Genomic DNA, 19,737 nt, shown 5'->3' with positions numbered 1-19,737 from the left:
AGCTTTCTTCCCATGTGGTCCCTTGGCACAGTCTGAGCTCCCCTCTCCTGAGCACTCATCTCTTCCCACGCCCTCCCCGCAGCAAGAAGCCCAATCCCCACGGAACGTGGTTGTCTCCTCCGACGTATGGTAGCTAGTTTCACAATGGGCTTTTCATGTCCGTCAAAGCCGGCTTGAAAAGTAAGCACTTATTTAATTAAAAGCAGTTACAGTCATGGAAAAATCGGAGGCTTTTGCACTAGACAGACTTGGGTTCAAAATCTGACTATACTAGCTAATGTCTCTACCACGTGACCTTTTTTGCATTTCTACCTCAGGGTTCCAGTTATGTGTGAGAGTGGAAATTACCTCAGCAGGTCCTTTTCAGGATTAAAGAAGGCAATAGTGCTAATAGTGCAGAGTAGGTGTTCACTAAAAGGCAGAAGTTCTACTATCTTTGTCACAGGGAGAGAGAATTTTAAGCTACAGGCATAGTACGGAAATTCCCAATCCTCCGTTAAAATAGATTCATGCTTCAGTGTGTAAAGCCATGAATAGACTCTTCAGGTAGGACCTAGAGATCTGATTTTGAACAAAGAAATGAAGCATTTTTGCAAAGAGTGCAGGCTGTCCCTGTGGCATTGCTGTAATTATGAGGGAGCCTCTTCCCAGACTAGTTCACATGGACACATTTTCGCTTAGAATCCAGGTCAGAACCTCATAAAATTCAGCTCAGAATCCCAAGTGGATACCTCTGGGAGCACTTGCCAAACACCCCACTGGCGCCCGTGCACTGGGAGAGAGAACAGCCCCACGTCATACGCCTGCGGGGGCTGCCCATCCTTGGGGAGCGGGCGTGGCTGCTTTCAGGGCTGTGCCGAGCAAGCAGACTAATGAGTGGCTCCGAATGTGTGTGCCACGGTCAAGGCCAGAGCAGCCGCTGGCAGGTTCACCCCAACAACAGGATGAAAGGGAGTGAGGAAAGTGGGTGCTGGCTCCTGGGAAAGCGGGTGCTGGTGAGAAGAGACAGGCTGGGGTGGATGTGGCTGCCACGTGGCCAGACAGGCTGCTGCAGAAGGAGGCGAGCCTGAGTGGCAGTGGAAGGGAGGTCCAGAGGCTGAGGCCAGACTGGACAGGACTGGGATGGCTCACACAGCCCGTTCCCAGTTGGGCTGTGAAAGACAACATTGTTCCATTCATTTATTCAACCAACAGCTACTGAGCACCTCCCGAAAGCTGCACCGGGCGCTGGGGAGAAGGGAGTAACAAAATGGACACACTGTCCTGCTCTCTGGAGCTTTCCTTCAGGGAGGGGCAGCCAGGCCATAAACAAGGACATCATCCAATGGACAAGATGGTGTCAGAGAGTCAAGAAACAAGGCGAGGGCATGGAGAAGGGGGAGGGATGGTGGCACTTGAGCATGTAGTTGCAGGAGGGCCTTCTGGGGCAGACGTCCCAGCAGAGAGAGGGCAGAGGGAAGAGGCTGGTGTGTGGGAAATGCCCCCTTTCCTCTTCCCCTGCTCTCCCTCCTCCCCACACGGGAGTGACTTCCACACCAGCCTGCCTGAAGGGGGCCGTGTGGGGACACGTGGGGCCCGGCCTACATCGCCTTGTAGGATTTCCGTCTTCAAGGGTCAGCCCTCCCGCAGGGCCAGCACCCAGGTCTCTGTGAACCAGGCTCTTCTCGGGGTCTCTGGGCTTTTTATTCTTGACCTGGAGTGTCCATCATGGACTCCCCAGCTCTCCTCCATCCTACGGTAACACTTCCCAGCCGGTTTCCCTGGCCAGTCTCATAAGAGTCCAGCTACTTGCTCAAACCCTTGGACCCAGCTGCTTGCAGTCCCAACAGCCATGGGCTGGGAGGAGCAATGGGCAGGTAGATTGCAGAAGGGAGGGGAAGCCAAAGGCCACTTGCTGAGAACCCTGCCCCCCACCTTTGCTCTAGCCCTGGGAAGATATGTTAGCAGACTTGGCCTCTCAATAGCATTGAACACAATTGACCACTCAATTCTCTCTGAAACGTCCTCTCTCTTCCTTAGGGTTCAAGATACAACCAGCTTGCGGTTTCCTCCTCTCTGTAGATGTTCTTTTTCTGTCTCTTGCTGGCTCATGCTACTCGACCCAGCGGTTCCGGGAGATCCTCAGGGACCCGTCCCAGGTCCTCTTCTCTTCCTGTGCTCTGTCTCAAGGACACTTGAGCAATCTCATCCTTACCACCAGTTTGTTGCTGACTCACAAGTTCATGTCTCTAGCTCAGTGCTAGAGCTTCCAATGGATGTATCCAAAGCATTATGTGCAAAACTGAACTCGTGGTTTTACGACCACACCAGGCTCTCTTCTACTTTTTTTCTTTTTTTAAAATATGCTTTTATTGATTTTTAGAGAGAGAGGAAGGGAGAGGGATAGAGAGATAGAAACATCGATCAGAGAGAGAGATATCAACATCAATCCGCTGCCTCCTGCACACCCCTACTAGGGACTGAGCCCACAACTTGGGCACGTGCCCTGACCAGGAATAGAACCATAACCTCTTGGTTCCTGGGTCGATGTTCAACCACTGAGCCACACAGGCAAGGCCAGGCTCTCTTCTAGTATGTTCTGTCTCAGCAGGCACCATTGGCACCCAGCTTTGCAAAACACAAACCTGGCATTCAGCAATGAACCCTCACTTTCCCTCATCTTCATATTGAACTTGTCACCAGGTCCTGTCCGTTTCACACCCTGGTTATCTCTCAGCTGGATCCACTTCCGTCCATCACCACTGTCACCAGCTCCGCCTCTTTCCCTGGTCTACTGCAACCAGGCGTATTGCCTGGCACATGCCAATTCTCGCCCCTCCAGTCTGCTCTTACACAGCAGCCAGGCTCCTCTTCATAATATGGAGCACGTTGGAAACTCTCCAGCAGCTTCCCAGTGCTCTATGGAGGAAGATGCTAACCTGGCTCTGTACTCCTTTCTTCCTCTTGTCCCAGCCACACCAGCAGTGCCACCCGCCACCACGCAGCTTTGGCATATGTTCCTGCCTCTGCCTGAGAAGCTGCCTCCTCCTCTTCACCCCTCCTCACCCAGCCTCGCCTGCACACCCTTTGGATCTCAACTCAAACATCAGTTTCTCAGGGAAGCCTTGGCCCACGTCTTCCTTTTGATGATCTCATCGGATGGTCGCCCTTCACCACGGACCACTCATGTTTATCATATGTTTACATGCATTCACGTGGTTAACTGTTCCTTTCCCCTCCTCCCTCTCCACTGTGAGCTCCCTGAAGGCAGGTGCTGTATTTCTCTTGCTCATTTATAGCTGACTTTCTGGGCAGCTCTAGAGAGCGGAGCCCGAGCTGCCAGCGGAGCCCCCGGGGTTAGTCCTGCAGCTCTGGCCCTGGAGCCAGTGCACGGGGGCCCCCAGCAGAGGCCGTGGGGCTGGGCCCTGGCCTGGCTGGGACAGGAACAGGATCACAGACATGGACACGGAGCCTTGAGCAACTCAACCTTGGGACCTTGCAAACAGGCTCGCAGCCGATTGCTCCTGAGGCAAGTGAGTGATGGCAAGAAAAATGGCCAGAGATAGATTTGAGCACCAGGCCCAGCAGGAATCCTGGTGGCGATGCCTAGGAGTGGTAGCCCTGGTGCCTCCACTGTGTGCCCAGCAGTGAGTTTAGAGCCGAGAGCCAGCAGAAACAGATGACAAAGCCAAATGGGTGTGGCAACACAATCCAGACGTGCAGTAACCACTTCCCTGAGTGACAGGACTTCAAGGTGTTATCTGGAAGCGATTTACTTTGGAGCAGGAGTTGGGAGGGGGCTGCTTCCTCAGAACCGGGCCAAGAAAGAAAAGACACAGAGGGGCTTTGCGAGTATCTGGGCGGAGATGGGGGACCCTGGCGAGACAGCCTGGGCTCTCAGGAAGCTGGGGGGCGCCAGGAGTTATCAAATGAATCCAGTGAGTGAACACTGGGTGTTGGGTTACAAGGAGAAGGCAGAACCACTCACTGAGACCTACACCCAGCCTAGTGGGGAGACGAACTCAACGAAGTACCTCCGTAAATATAATGGGCACATTGTAAAGGTAACTATCGACTTAAACAGGAATCTGCTTCTCACCCATTAGGATGGCTGTTGTCAGAAGACCAGAGACCATTCCGGCCTCCAGAGCTGGTCAGCAGCCACTTCTTGGGGTCCGTCCTCCAGGACCATAAATGCCCCCTTTCTGTCTTACAGAACTGGCTGCCGTGTGCCGCCTGCAGCCTGCCCTGCCCTCTCACCGCATGGCCATGCTCCGGTATGGCTGACCGTGGCCCCTGGGAGGCAGTCCCGGCTGCCGGGAGCCCTCCACGCCTGCCCGATGGGCACTGGAAAAGCATTTCATGTGAAAAAGGGATTTGTATGTATGAAAGGATGGTCCGTACCCATCACGGGTGGAGAGCGGGCTTGGCATGTCCTAATTGGACCTAGGGGCGGTCAGGGGAGGCAAGGGGACAGGGAGCTGTAACCAGGTGAAGCCAAGATTGATAAAGGGGAGAAAATGATGGTGCAGAAGCAGTGGCTGGTCATTTCCAGCCTGGTTTCCCCCACAGTGGCACCGTGGCAGGAAGGACGTGAAGGTGCCAGTGACGAGCACAATAGTAACACTGTCCATGTGACAGAGTACAGCTTCTAAGCACTTCACACCTGTGAACTCACTTAACCTTCACAGGAACCCTGTGGAGTGAGGGACTGTCTTACAACGAGGAAATTGAGGCACAGGGAGGGCAAGTGACTTGCCCAAGGTCACACAGCGAGTGAGTGGCACAGGCTGGTGTGGCTAGACTCGCCCAGCATCTGAGCCTGGGTGACTGGGCCTTGTCATACATACAGGCAGGCCTAGAAACTGTGACTCTGGGTCAGCTGAGCACCTGCCCTTAGGATCTGGGTCATGGAGAGGCTGTCATCCTTGGGACGTCACAGGGAAATGACAGATCAGGATGCTTTTGCAAAGGGAGTGACAAGGTCTCAACTTCCAGGAGGCAGAGCTCTGAGGCAGCAGCAGCAGGACACACCTCCCTGAGCCTCGGTGGACACAGCCCCAGCAGCCCCGAGGAGTCTCCGGGGCAGAGGGGCAGAGGGGCAGAGGGGTGCTAAGGGGCCAAACCTGGAAGTCCCAGGCTGGGACTGGGTGTCCAACTGTGCCCCACACACCGTGTACATGGTTCAAAAGGCATAACCGATGCCTCCTGTCTCACATTTCCTCCTTTCTGTAGTATCTTCATTTTTAAAAAACTTTAATTTCATTTTTCCACCACCATTTATCTTCCCATATGTAGTATTTTCCATTGCATATAGGGAAATACATAATCTGAAATCATCTATAATAACAAAAGCATAATATGCTAATTAGACCAGATGAGTCGGGGCTGTGAGGGCGGAGCCCCTTGCATGAATTTCATGCATCCGGCCTCTAGTATAATATGATTGGAAAACACATCAGTTATGTATAAATTATTTGTCTCCCACTTCGAGGGTTTGCTCTATGATGTCAGCACAACCTCAGCTCACCAGTGACACCTGCAATGATCCTACTGCCAAGGTTCTGTATGATGCTATTCCCTGCTCCTGACATGGAACAGGTGCTCAGTTGGTCTAATTTAAATCCCACTTGTCTAAATGTGTGGGCGTCACTCAGGGTGACCAGGTGCGGAAGGGACACCCCCGGCCGGGATGAGCGGTGAGCACCGGCCGAGCCCAGGGGAGGAAGGCCCTGCCTCCTTGGCTTGTCTCCCGTGACACAGACAGAGCCAAGGGCGTCTCAGTGCTCCTGGGCTCGAAGCCCTCCTGGTGCCCGGTGGCACGCTGGGCCACCTTCAATGGGGCGCTGAGTTTGTCATAACGTTGTTTCTGAAAGATTGGTTTGAGTCTAAATTTTCTATCTGCACTACAGCTAAAGTAGAAGGATATCCAACAACAAACCAACAACCCTTTTAGCTATTGGTATGCGTCACATTGTGTCCCCAAATTCATTTATTGAAATCCTGACCCCTAGCACCTCGGAAGGCGACCTTACTTGGCAATAGGATCATTGTGGGTGTCACTGGTGAGCTGAGGTTGAGCTGGAGCGGGCTGCCCGTATGTGCACCATCACTGGGGTCCTCATGCAGAGGGGAAATCAGGGCACAGGGGTGCGCACCAGGAGACTGGTGCTTGGGTACGAAGGCCGTGCCCCTGCAAGCCAAGGAATGCCAAGCCCAGTGAATGGTTCTTACCAGTGACCGGCCTGTGGTCTGGGCAAGCCTCCCCCGCCCCACTACCTTTATCTGCAAGCGTCCATTCATCCCAGCTTATCTCATAGGTAGGAAACTGAATTTCAACCACTTGCTTATTCGCACCCACGGGGGAAGGCAAAGAAAGAGTGGAAATGCTTTCTTCCGGTGGTGTGGGGAAACTGAGTCCCAGGAAGGTTTGGTGCCCAGTTCAAGGCAGTGAACTGGGGCGGGGGCGGGGGCAGCCGTCTGTGGGCCTGCGGAGGTGGCTGAAGGCTGTGGCTCCCTCTTCCTCCGTTGACGTTCACTCTGAACACCCAGTGAGTGGCCACAGTGGTACGACCCCCTAACCCCTCAGGGGCGCATGCAGGGTTCCTGAGACAGACAGCAAATGTGCACTTGGTCCTTCCAGCAAACACAGAGCCAGGTAAACAGTCTGACTTTTGCTTTTGCCTGGAGTTGCCTTTCGGTCCACGCCCAGTGTAGCACAGACAGAGCCAGCAGCCCCTCTCACCCTATGCCCCCTCTGTCATCCCGGCCTCTTAGCTCTCTGTGATGAGCCTCATTGGAGGAGGCGCAGGTCCTTGGTCTGCAGAGCAGAGAATCTACAAGACACATCCCACTTCTCTGGCTAATACTGACCCACTCTTACAGCACATTTCAAAGTCTCTTTATATCAGTAAACTATCTTCCACGCCTTTCACACACACCCTCCGGGCCCACCTGAAGGAGCGGGGCAGAGTGGGAAGGCGGTGAGCACCCCACCCCACCACACGAGCTGGAGAAACCGTGTCCCGAAACCTAGCAGGACTTGGCCAGGATGCGAGAGTCAGAGAGTAAGACCCAGGCAGGCCTCTGCCAGCCCCAGGCTCCGTGCTCCTGGTCCCCAGACATGGCAAAGCCGGCCCCGGGCACCCTGACTCCTCCCGTGCCCGTAACTTGCTTGGCTTCGGTCCATAAACCGTGATGTCAGGATCATTGCTGAGCCGTGAAACAGTTAAGAAACATCCTGCCCCACTGGCTGCCGCGCTCACAAAGGTAGATCCACGTGTACTTCCTTGTGGCTCCAGACAGAGGCTCGCTCATTTGCCCACACCCAGCGGAGAGAGAGGCAGCAGCAGGCAGGACCGCCACCCTCCCATGCAAATCAGGCCTGGGAGTGCAGCTGGGCTCCGGGGCCATGCTCCTGGGGGCGCCCTGGGGAAGATGCAGCCCCGGGCGCTGTGCGCTCCTCCTCGTCTTGGCCCTCCTGCTCGACGCCCTGGGCCTGGTGCTCCTGCTCCTGGGCATCTTTGCGTCGCTGGATTACTGGGACTTCTTTGTCTACTCAGGGTCCCTGATCCTGGCTTTCAGCCTCCTGTTCTGGATCACCTGGTACTCCCTCAACATCGAGCTGCCTCTTGAGAAACTGGACTTGTAGTTCGCCTGTCGGCAGAGGAGAGGGGACACAGGCTTCCTGTGAACCTGGGGCTGCTGGCCGTCAGAGGAGCAGGGACTTGCTGCTCCCACCCAGAATGCCCCCCCACAGCCCCTCCAGGGAGCAGGTGAGTGCACAGGAGACCTGCCCGGAGGAGTGGCGGGGCTTGGATGAGCTGGGACAGGTTTGGGTCTTTGGAGGCTGAATGGGCAAGCAGCTGGGGGATGACAATGACAGGGTTCTGCCCACCTGGGCCCCGGACCAGGAGGTCACGGGGCAGGTATTTATCCCCTGAGCACCCTTGTCCTTGAGGAAGCCAGAGGAGGGTCCCCACGGCCCTCTCCCTCCAGGGGGGGTTCTGCCACCAGAACAGGAAGTTGACCCTCAGCTCAGAATGTGGAAGAAAGGGGCCCATCTTGCTGGTCTGCTGGTCTGGCCCCAAACCCTGCTGGGGAGAAAAGCCTTCGGCACTGGGAGAGCATGGAGAGTTCCCCACGGCTGCCTGTGCGCTTGCTGGGTGCAGGGGGGGGAGACAGAGCAGAACCCCCAGAGCGGCCCCTCTCACCTGCTTCCTCCCTGCACCTGCCCAGGTGGACATACAGGGGGGCCAGGAGCTGCTGCACGTCCACTCTCAGTGCGCCCTGCCTCCTCATGCACCCTCCCATGCAGTCAGCGCCCCGAGCCGGCCGGGAAGACCCCAACATCAAGAGACCAGGGATGGTCATTTCATTGTTCGAGCTGCACTTTCCAGCCAGGCCAGCGGCTCCGTTGACCACATGTCACCCGAGGCAGATACTTGTAAGATTTCTCACAGGGACATGGAACCCCACAGGTAGAGCTGGTCTGGCCCCCAAACCCTGAATTAGAGAGGGGGAGCTGTTCCCAGGGGACTGCAGTCAAAGCCCTGGTTGGTTGGAGATTGTTATCCACCCCCCAACCCCACCCCCAGGGGGACAGGGACCTGCACTCAGGCACAGCTGGGCACTCCCTTCTGCGTTCCGGGTGTAAGCGCAAAGGTCACTGCTGGTTGGAAGGAGGAAATAAGCCTCATGTCTTTTCTGGGGATTCCATCTGACCCTCAGAACTGAGAGACAGGAGCAGCAGTTCGAAGAGGTTTCAGAGGGTGGGGTGGTCCCGCCCTGGCAGATGAAAGGAAATGAGAAGTCACTGCGCCTGGGTCCCGCTCTGAGCAGCGCTGGGTCACTGGGTGACGTCGAGCAGGTTGCATGATGCTCTGAGCCTCAGTATTCTCACCTGTAAAATGAGGCTAGTCCCTGCCCTGTTTTTGCAAAGATGGGAAATAGGGAAGGCAGGACTAGGCTCTTTGCAATGTGGTTCTCACCCAGATCAAACGTTGTTAGTGAGCATGTAATATGGGGTGAATGAACTCACCCAGAGTCCCAACTAGGAGTACTTTGGCGCACCTCAAACTGGCAGGGTGGGGTCACCTCACGGTGAGCATTATGAAACAGGAGGGCTCCCTGACTAGTTCGCTCCTTCACAGGGACGCGCCAGGCACTGTGCCAGGCACCGGGCTGCTGCGGAGCGTCAGACACACAAGGTCTCTACCGCGGGGAGCCCCCCGTCGGGTGAGAGAGAGGCAGACAGTAACCCGTGTTCTCACTGACGGATACAGCAACAGGGGCAGGCGAGGACCGGGGAGAAACGCAGCTCCTCTGCATGGGAACGCGCACAGAAACTGGCGAGGAAGGGGCGGCCTTTCAGGGAGAGGCGCTGGCTGGAGCAAAGGTCCTGGCGAGGAGGAAGTGGAGAGCGCAGGGCAGAGGGCGAGGGCACCCGAGGTCAGCGCCTGCGTGGCCAGACGGCATGGCATAGCCGGGAAGGCCCTCTGAAGGGTTTTGGTCTTTATCTGAAGAAGAATTAGAAGCTATCGGAGATGTGAGCAGGATGATGACGACAGTGATGATGACCAGGTCAAGGCCATGTGGGGAGCGAAGTCACTTGCCCCAACAACCAGGGGCCACAGCGTGGGGCTCCTTGCCCTGCACGTCCTTCTCTCCTTAAAAAGACACGCTCAGTAGCCAGCGGGGAAGAGCATGGGCCAAGACCCAGCTGTCTAGTTTGCATCCAGTTTTATTCCTTACTAACTGTGTGACCTGGAGCAAGTGACTCCACCTCTCTGTGCCCTGGTTTCCAAATCAGCGAAACAGAGATGGAGCTGATAATAACCCCTGGGTCAGAGATGACGTTAGTAACAGCGTGCAGCTCACAGGCATGCTGCCCACAGCACCCTACCATGCTGGCTAAGTAAACCTCCGTCACGATGCCGGTGGCTGGGGTGTTCTTACAGAGGGAGACCTCTCTGAGGCATGTGGTCATTGTTAGGAGAGTGGATGGCGTTAAGATTTTCAGTAGATCCGAGAGTGAGAGCCGCCCCGGACCGCCGGGCTTTGTCTAGGTGCAAAGGGCCTTCTGAAGTTGTGAGATCCACTGCATTCTCCATGGAACACAATCATGCAAACATCACTTTCACCTTTTCAGTCCCCAAACTCCGTGTTCCCCGGGACCCTCAAAGCCAGCGGCCCATTGATCTCGCCTCCCTCAGACCCTCCATCCCTTGTGACGTCTGTGACAGGTTAATGTGGGCTGGGCCCTGCCATTCAGGAGCCTGCTCACTTAGGGGAGTTGCCCACCACCGGCTGGATGGCCCTGGGCAAGTCCTTTTACTTCCCTTTCGAGCAGGAGATGGTCCGAGGAGAGGTTTCAAACTGTGCTCTGCAGAGTGAGCGGGGGAAGGGCTGCACCCACCCCCAAGCTGGCTCTTATCTACTGAACTTTCACTGGAGGCTTCCTGGGAACTCAGCTCTGAGGCTAAAAGATATTCCTGATAACGGCACCTCTCAATCCCCTCACGCTGTGACCTTTGGCCAGGGCGTAATCTACGCCCACAGTCCTGATTTACGGCAGTTTGTGACTGTCCTCAGTGGAGAAGAACGCAGAGCGGGGAGGGTGGGGGGGGTTCCTTTACTCAGAACGCAAGTGAGGACAGGGCAGGGCATGGGCCCCACAGCCCTCGCCTGCAGATTGTAGGGGCTGCAGACCACCTGGCCGCTAGCGCTCAAAGGCCCCGGGAGTTTCAGGGGTGAGCGGCACATTGTTTTGTTTTGTTTTGTTTTGTTTTGTTTTTAAATATATTTTATTGGTGTTTTACAGAGAGGAAGAGAGAGGGATAGAGAGTTAGAAACATCGATGAGAGAGAAACATCGATCAGCTGCCTCTTGCACACCCCCTACTGGGGATGTGCCCGCAACCAACGTACATGCCCTTGACGGGAATCGAACCTGGGACCCTTGAGTCCGCAGGCCGACGCTCTGTCCACTGAGCCAAACCGGTTTCGGCATGAGCGGCTCATTGTTATGGCCCAACTGTAACCAAGCGAGACGTCATCAGTGGTCGGTCAGCGCATCCCTAAAGCTTTGTGTGCGCCATGTCCCACCTGCTGGGCACTTCCTGTAGATTCCCAGGGGATGACTCCTGTCCTTTTGTTATTTTTTTAAATTATTATATTTTTTAATCCTCATCCAAGAACATGCTTTCATTGATTTTAGGGAGAGAAAGGGAGAGGGAGAGAAACATCGATGTGAGAGAGAAACATCCATTGGCTGCCTTCTGCACGCACCTTGACTGGGAATCGAACCCAAAACCTTTGGGTGCATGGGCCAGTGCTTCAACCAACAGAGCCACACCAGCCAGGGCAAGACTCTTATCCTTTTATAAGAGGGGGTAAGGTTACACTCCCCACAAATACACACACTCACACCATACACATATGTCAGCACTTTCTTCCTCCACACACATCCTCATGTGACACCCCCATATTCCCCATATATACCTCAGGAACATGTGCACACTCCCACAAACACACACCCTCAGGTGACACCCCCATATGCCCCATACACACCTCAAGAACACGTGCACACTCCCACAAACACACACCCTCAGGTGACACCCCCATATTCTCCATATACACCTCAGGAACACATGCACGCACCCACAAACACACACACCCTCATGCGCACCTACCTCTCCCATTGCCCACACACATCCACACACCTCCACTCTGCACAGATCCACTCTCCCCACACACCCATAGTCTCACCTACCCCTACATACACGTCAACACCCCCCACACTGCACACGATCCCTCCTCCACTGCCCACACATACACACCAACACACCCCTACATAAAAACATCACACCACATCCACCCTATTCACACACACACATACACAGACACACACAGCCCCTCACCCCTGCCACACACATGCCAAACACAAACCCACACAAACACACCATCCCAGCAACCAAAGCTGAGCAGCGTGGTGGGCTCAGAGCCCTGGGCTATGAGGGAGGCTTGCTCCTGGCCCCGACTCTTCCCACACCGAGGGGAGGGGCCGGGGCCGCTGCCAAGTCTGCCCAGAGGAGAGCGGGTGAAAGGCCTGCGTGCTGGGGCTGCGAGGCCCACGTGTCTCCCTGGAGGGAGAGATAAAGCAGGTATGCAACACCTCACAAAGTACACAGAAAGTGGAAAGTGCGCGCCACGAGATAAGCACGGTCTTGCACGGGCTCTGAGAGCCCAGCCAGGAACAGCCTCCTGCCAGGTGGGGAGGGGCCGCCTGGGGCTTCAGAGGCCTGGCCTGGTCCTGAGGTGACAGGCAGAGGTGGCGTCTGGGCCCATGAGGAAGGGGAAGGCTTAGAGTGTCCTGGGAGAGTGAGCAGGCGTGACTGGGGGTGGGGGGCTCCCTGGAGGACGAGATGTGGATCCTGACACTGGGAAAGCAAGGAGGAGCCTTCGCTAACTTGAGGGGCTGGAGAGGGACGGGGCTAGGCTTTGCCGGAGGGAGAGTAGCTTGGTGTCAAGTGCAGAACGGGCTGGAGAGGAGAGGCAGGGAGAGAGGGAGACCGTGGGACGCTCAGGTGGCAGGTGAGAGAGTGGCCTGAAGTGCTGGCGTGGGAAGGAGATGAGACGCAGGGACAGCGTGAGCAGAGGACAGGCAGGACCCGCAGGCGACGGTGCCCTCAAAGCTGCAGACAGCATCGCCGCCCGCAGACGAGGGGGTCAGGAGAAGGCACGGGTTTGGTTAAAATGACGCGTTTTCCTTGGCACATGCGGAGTTGGAGATGGAAGTGGTATTTGTGAACAGAACTACCTAATTGGCATCGACTGCGCAGATTTTAAACTCAGGAGGGAGAATAGGATTGGAGATGGACGTCGGGGCTGCAGGCATGGATGTGGATGAGATGGTAGAGGGTGAGGAGGAGAGAGAAACAGGAAGAAAACGTGTTTTGGGGAGTGGGGGTGGAAAGCAGGAACCCTGAGATTTCCCTGAAAGAGGCACGTTATCCTGGCTCACCCTATCGACAACACTGAGAGGAAAGTTATCGTTCCCCCTTTACAGATAAGCTATGAAGAGCTCAGAGGCTAAATAACGTGTCCAACATAATGGACCGAGTGAGCCATGGAGAATGGGTGCATCTGTGAACCCAGGTGCATCTGACCCTATTGTTCCCACTCTTTCCGCACACGGGGTTGGCAAGCTGGCCCTCTGTGTCTGTGGGTAGAGTGGGTTTTACTGGTACACAGTTGGGATCCTCGGCTCCTGCGTGGCTGCTTTATGCTGTAACGATAGAGTCGAGGAGACCGTTTGCCTGCAACACGTACTACCTGGCCTTTTTCAGAGATCGTTGGCTGCCCTGAACTAGCCATGGCTACTACCCATAGGAGCCGAGGTCAGAACCCTGAGCCAGGTTTGCTTTTGGGGACTGGGAGAAGGAAGGCAGGTGGGGAGCCCAGAGGGAATTCCCAGGAGTAATAAAGGGGCAATACGGGGTGGGTGGCAAAGAGGATGAAGGTGGACAAGAGACCAAGATAGGGGGCTGACCACCCAACGCCTCAGAGCTGTCGGGAAGGGCGTGTCCTGAGGAAAGGTGGTTGGACTTGGCAATGAGACTTTATCAGTAGAAGGTGGGGACAAAAATGAGAGCAGCTGCTCAGCTGTCTAAGGACTGAGTGCAGATTAGTCTACAAATATTTGGTGATGAAATGACGGGGGCCAGGCTATGGTGGCATAGCCCGTTTGAAGCATGAGTTTTCCAGAGGAAGAGATACGGAAAATTGAGTAGGATGTTAAATGGAGGAGAGGAGCCAATGGAGAGGAAAAGAGGACGTTAAAGTTACAAAGAAAAACAGGGGGTGTCTGGCCATGTCCAAGGTGGAGGTGGGGGGCAGGATTCAGAACCCAGAGAGAGAGATCAGCTTTGCCTGAAAGGAATGGGTGGGAGAGGGAGCTAAGATTTGATGAGCACCTCAACATTTATTGGGCCACTTTCTCTATTTTCATCATCTCATTTGATGCTCACAGCTCTTGAGAGCAGGGCACAAATCCCCACGACACAGGAGGGAACTGAGTCTCAGCGAGGTGTCACGACTGGCCCGTGAAATGGTGCTGTCGGAGGGCAGCTGCAGAGGGGCCCAGGCCAGCTGACGCCGCGCACAGGCTCGCTTCACACACACAGGCCTGAAAGGACGTACTCGGGTCTCAGGCTGATCCATTTTGTCTTCGTTCCTCAGCACAGGTCCCCTCTGATGGAGACGCCTCAGAGCACCAAGGTGCCCCTCTTGGCGGCCCGTCGTGTGCCAGGGTACGGGGAGAGCCAGAGCTGCGTGGAGAAGCTTTTCAGCAGCCACCGGGTTGCTCATGAACAGCCATGATGCCAGGCTCCATCCAGACTCTGGCGCCCTGTGCCAGGCTACTGATGCCCCTGCCATGTCCCACCTGCCCCAGAAGGGCCCGGCAGCCTTCAAGTTCTCCCACTGGAGTTCCTATGGCAGCAACCCTGCTGAGGACTTGGACACCCACAGAGAAGTCCCGTCCCCGCTGCTCCTCCGGCCAATGTCCTTTTAAAGACTAGTGAGTGGAACCAAGCACCGATGTCCACCTGGGATCCCACGAGCATCACTCACACTGCACCCCTGCACTCCTCCTCGGCTCTGACTGCTGAGCCAGAGGCCCCCCTCATCCATCTCTTGGTCCCATCCAGTTGGCACAGGGCAGCAGATGTCAGCATGTTGCTTGCAGAGGCAGATGCACAGCCGGCGCTGGGTGAGAGGCCACGCCTCACGGTGCTGGACGCTGGTGCTATGACACAGCCCCACCCGCACGCACAGCCCGGCCACACGGTTGGCCCACGTGGAGCTCAGCATCTGAAACCCTCGGGGCGTTTTCTGATAAGCAAGCTAGGCCTCCGCTATGCTGTCCGGGTATTATTTATTTCTTGATCCCAAGAGCAGGACTTTATTTTTATCTTAATCCAATTTCGCCTAGTCAGATGCAGCCCAACCTCAGCGGCTTGGGGACCGCCCTCCGGAGGCTGATGGGCTGTGCTCCGCTCATCACTGTGCTCCACCCGCTCCATAATTTATGTTTCCTGGCCTACTTTTGTACCTTTTATTTATATTTCACCCCAAAAGTGTATGTGTTTCCTATAAGCTGCCTCAGCCCTCCTATGGTATGATCTGAATAAAGAAGTTGATGTGGCCTTTTTTGGTAAAACATGCGATGAGAGGTTTCCCATCCGCGTGGTCTCCTGACGAGGCTCAAACCCAGCCCTGTCACCCTCTCCCCAGTAGCTTCACCGCCTCTGTGCAGGCCTTGGAGGCTGCACTCGGCGCAGCACCTCCTGGAAGGCGTGCAGAGAGCCCGGCGTGATGGAGACGGGTTATCCTGACCCCCTGGAATCTTCTGGAAGTTCTATGCTCAGCCATCACCTGGCGCCTCAGAATCCGGCTGGTCTCAAAGCACAGTGCCTGGCCCATATTTGAACCTCAATAAATATTTGTTAAGTGAGTGAGTAATTTAAAAAAAAAAATGGGGATTAGGCTGGTCTCAGACACCTGAAGAGATATCATGAAAGAACATTCTAGATACGACATTAAGGGAAAGGAAGATTAGAACCCGCCTGGACTCTCTTTACTTGTTGATTTCCCCAGTTCACTATTCTCCGTGTGTCCCACTGCCCACGCGCAGGGAGGAAGCAATTCCTCTCCCGCTCTAGCGTCACCCAGAGGGAAAAGTCACCTATAACCAGTCACTCCCGCGGTTCCTTAGGAAGACACTGTGTCCGAGGCCACATACCTTCTTTTCACGAGACCCACCCAGTTGTTTTTTCATTCTAGAAACGGAACGCGTTTGTTTCCTTGCTGGGAACAAATGCAATAGTTGGCTTTCATTTTGCAGCAGCCACATGGTTCAAAATATGCAAATCCTGAAGAACTAGGCGCGCACTCAGCCTGAGCGCACGTTCCCGTCTGCGAGGCTGGGGAACTGAGCTGAGCTGAGCAGCAGCTGCAGATTCCGACCCCCCACATCACACTCCCCCCAGGGAGTGTCTCACGTTACTTACATCTCCCTCTCCTTCTTCCGCCCGGCTGTCAGCGTGCAATCTACATGCACGTGTGGCGGTTCTCCGTCTAGTGCGCTTGTCCAGCTCCTGAACTATCTCCCAAATCACAGGGCACGCTTGTAGGGTGGGCACCTCTGGGCACCCTGATTAAGGGCCAGGACTGAGAAGTCACACTTAGGCTATGCATTGGGAATCGGGGGCATTCCCTCTGGGACCTGGTTTGGTCTGCAACTGACTGGCTGCCAGAACGATGCCCAGGGACCCCTATGGCACAGACTGAGGCCACAAGTACTGGACTCACTCTTAGAGACCATGAGAGCGGCGCTACTCACACTGTGCGCAGATCACCTGGGGGTCCTGCTGAATGCTGCTTCTGACTCAGTAAGTCTGAGGAGGGGCCTGAGACTCTGCATTTCTGATAAGCTCCTAGGTGGTACCTAGTCCCAGGACATTTAAAAGACCAAGGATCATAAGCAACCTGCTATTTCAGAGACGGGGAAACTGAAGCCAGCGATGAAGTGACCTTTCCAAGTTCAAGCAGCTGAAAAGCAGCAGGTCCAGGGCTGGGGCCCAGGCCTCCAGGCCTCCAGGCTGCCAGGCCTCCAGACTGCCAGGAAAGTCCTCTTTCCCGTCCATAAGCTGCTGACTGGCCTCCCCAGAGCCCTGCTGAGCCTCAGGCAGAGCAAGCAAGGTAGTGGCAGGCGGAGGCGTGCCCGAGGGAGGTGATGCACGCTCATGCGGCAGGTGAGTCATGAACCATCGTGCCTCAGGCCTCAACCTGGCTGTGCCGTGTGCCTGGGAATGCGCTCCTGACCAACCTCCACGCTTCTCTGCGTCACTTTGGATGCCAGAGCCGTGAGGGCATGAATGCCCATCACACAGGCAAGGCAGGGTGCAGAGGGAGGAGGGCACGTCTCCACTGGGCAGGCCACATGCAGCTGAGCCAGAGCAGATCTGGACTTGTCCTCCCAGACAGTTCTCCCAGGAGGCTCGGCCCAGGGAGCCTCCGACGCCACTCCAGGGCCACCTCTGGGGCCCCTCGTCCTATCTGGTCCTTGGAAGGCATTTGGGGTTTTTCAGTGCCCGACCTCAGTCAACTTTGCCACTTCCAGGCAAAGTGACCTTCTAGGTGGGCCTTGTATTAGAGGATCACAGTAAAGTCCTCCCCATCGCAAGGGCCAGTGGATTCGGCATGGCCATCTCAGACCCCCCGGCCTCCTACGTGGGCACATCCCTCACAGCGGCTTGTTCTCCTTTGCAGAGATCAAAACATGGAGCTGTACACTTAGGTCATCCCTTCAGACTCCTAATGACCCAGGACTGTAGGACCTTTGTCATCTACGGCTATTTAAAGTCAAGTCCTGCCACTAATGAAGTCCACACATCACACTACCTCATTCCCACGATTTACCACAGAGGTGACTGAGCGGGACCCACAAACCCAGGGGAAGGTGGGCATTCAGGGGGAGGGGGAGTCCAGCCAGGCCCTGCAGCCCACTCCCAATCATTAGAGCCTTAAAGCCTCTAGAATTCAACTCATTTCTCGGTGAAATTAAAGTGGGTGGGAAAGAGGGGGCCCATCCTGGCTGAGTCTATCACTGCTGAGGTCGGCCCAGAAACTCATTTGCAAGCGGGACCCAAGAGCCTTCTGGGTAAAAACCAACGCGAAGGGAAATGGGAGTCAGACAGACAAGTTTGGCCTGGTTACCGAGACAACACCGTATGTTCAGCTTCCTCCATCTTATAACAACCCCATCTGTTCTCAGGGAAAAGGGGCTATAGGAAGGATTAGGCGGCTTTTTGGAAAAAAAAAATCTGTATGTGGTACTGGGGGCCCTTGTCTCAACGCTTGGAAGCATCCAGCGTAAAGTTGGGTTGCACTAGTTCCTGGTAGACAGAATGATATCTGGAAGGAGAAAGAATGAAATAGTAAATCACTCCTATTTGGATGAAAGGTTCAGACTGTTAGAAACTAAATACAGTTATACCCTGTGTTATATGGGGGGGGGGGGGGGGGAGAAGTGGAGGGGAGGGGAAAGGCAAAAATATCGCTCAGTGTCGGGTGTGCAGTGAGCTGGCAGCCACCCTGAGCAGCGGCAGGAGCGGCCCGCCCTGGGAACACCCTCTGCATCTCAGCATCAAGCCGGGAGGCTTTGACCTGAGTCTGCGAGCAGCTGAGCATTATCTCAATTACCTGTGCCTGCTTAGCAAGATGCGCCCTAAGGTAGTGGTCGGCAAACTCGTTAGTCAACAGAGCCAAATATCAACAGGACAACGATTGAAATTTCTTTTGAGAGTCAATTTTTTTAAACTTAAACTTCTTCTAACGCCACTTCTTCAAAATAGACTCGCCCAGGCTGTGGTATTTTGTGGAAGAGCCACACTCAAGGGGCCCAAGGGCCGGATGTGGCTCGCGAGCCGCAGTTTGCCGACCACTGCCCTAAGGTATCAGAAAAGCCGAGTGGGCGCATAGGAGAGTGATGCTCAGCATAAAACGGAATGGAATTAGGTGTTTCAATTGTGCACGCGTTGCATTTTGGGTCTGGGACACTGAAACATGTTTTCCGTATAAGTTCATGGTAATCGCATCTTCACTTAATGACATTCGGTTGACGAGAGGTTTTACAGGAACGCTGTTTCCTGTCCCGGCCTGGGAAGGCCAGGCTCCCTGGGTGAGGGTGGTCCCTGGCCAAGGACTCCACAGCAGCCTCACGGTCTCCTTCCTCCCTTCATTCCTTTCTTCAACAAACACTCGTCTCCAGCCTCGGACTCCCTGATCCCAGACACTGCCCCTGCTGCAGCTCCTTGAGCGTTTGCAGCTGGTAACTTTCAGGAACGTCCTGGGTTCTATCCTAGATCTACCTGATGAGAGGCTCCGGGGCGGGGGGGGGGGGGGGGGGGGGGGAATTTAGTGGTGCTCAGGGAACTCCGAGGCACCCCTCCCGAGTCTGAAACTACCAGAAGGACCTTTTCAGCTGAACCTGTGCTTGGACGCTGCCCTCTGGGTGACCCCTCTCTCCCACTGTCTCCCAGGGCGCAGGGAGTCTGGCTGCGCTGCCCAGCCCCAGGCGGCTCTGTCAGCTGTGAGGAACCCTGCGTGCTGCCAGCCCGCACTGTCCCATCGCCTGCAGGCAGTGCCCTGCCAGCGTTGGGGGGAGGGGAGGGTAGATTGGGGGTCGGGGGAGCACACTGGCTTTCCTCCTGTCTCACCCGCACTTCGTTGTCAAGAAAACCAAGGTTGCCATGGTTTAGGGAGACGGTCAGGAGGCTGTCGGAGCTGGTGTGGGGAAAGGGGGAAGGAGCCAGGGGAGCCCGGGGCAGGGGCATTGAGGGGTGAGACGGTGGGGGACACGGTGATGGTGACAGGAACGGCACGGAAGTGAGAAACTGAGGTGGGAGAATGGGGGACATGTGTGGCCCCTGGTCCAGCGGCAGCAGCCGAGTCATGTGGGGCCGTGTTAGACGTGAACATCCGTGGTCTCAGCCCTGACCTTCGGAACCAGGGACTCGGAAAGTTGAGCCCGTTTGTGTGCTTAAAAGCTCCCCCAGGGATTCTGGGGTGCATTCTGTCGTTTGAGACCCACTGGGCTGAAAAGCTGTTATTTTAAGCAGGCATGCTGCCCTCCATCCGGGGTTTTTCCAATGTTTTTGAAATTCTGCCTTGGGCATAGGGACCCAGAAGAGAG

General features: G+C 55.5%; 1 protein-coding gene across 1 annotated transcript; it reads left to right on the top strand.

The window, feature by feature from the left end:
* The first annotated feature begins 7,006 nt into the window (after positions 1 to 7,006).
* TMEM238L (transmembrane protein 238 like) lies at positions 7,007 to 15,461 on the top strand. The gene is made up of 2 exons (XM_079797042.1): positions 7,007 to 7,754; positions 14,220 to 15,461. Exon 1 carries the CDS (start codon positions 7,391 to 7,393, stop codon positions 7,628 to 7,630), a length of 240 nt encoding a protein of 79 aa, XP_079653168.1. The 5' UTR covers positions 7,007 to 7,390; the 3' UTR covers positions 7,631 to 7,754; positions 14,220 to 15,461.
* The last annotated feature ends 4,276 nt before the right edge of the window (positions 15,462 to 19,737 follow it).

The sequence above is a fragment of the Cnephaeus nilssonii genome (genome assembly GCF_951640355.1).
Source record: "Cnephaeus nilssonii genome assembly, chromosome: 19".
Classification (NCBI taxonomy): Eukaryota; Metazoa; Chordata; class Mammalia; order Chiroptera; family Vespertilionidae; genus Cnephaeus; species Cnephaeus nilssonii.
This window is presented reverse-complemented; position numbering and strand designations above follow the sequence as displayed.

Excerpts from the sequence above, each read along its gene's own strand:
- TMEM238L (XM_079797042.1), top strand. The coding sequence starts at position 7,391 with ATGCTCCTGGGGGCGCCCTGGGGAAGATGCAGCCCCGGGCGCTGTGCG.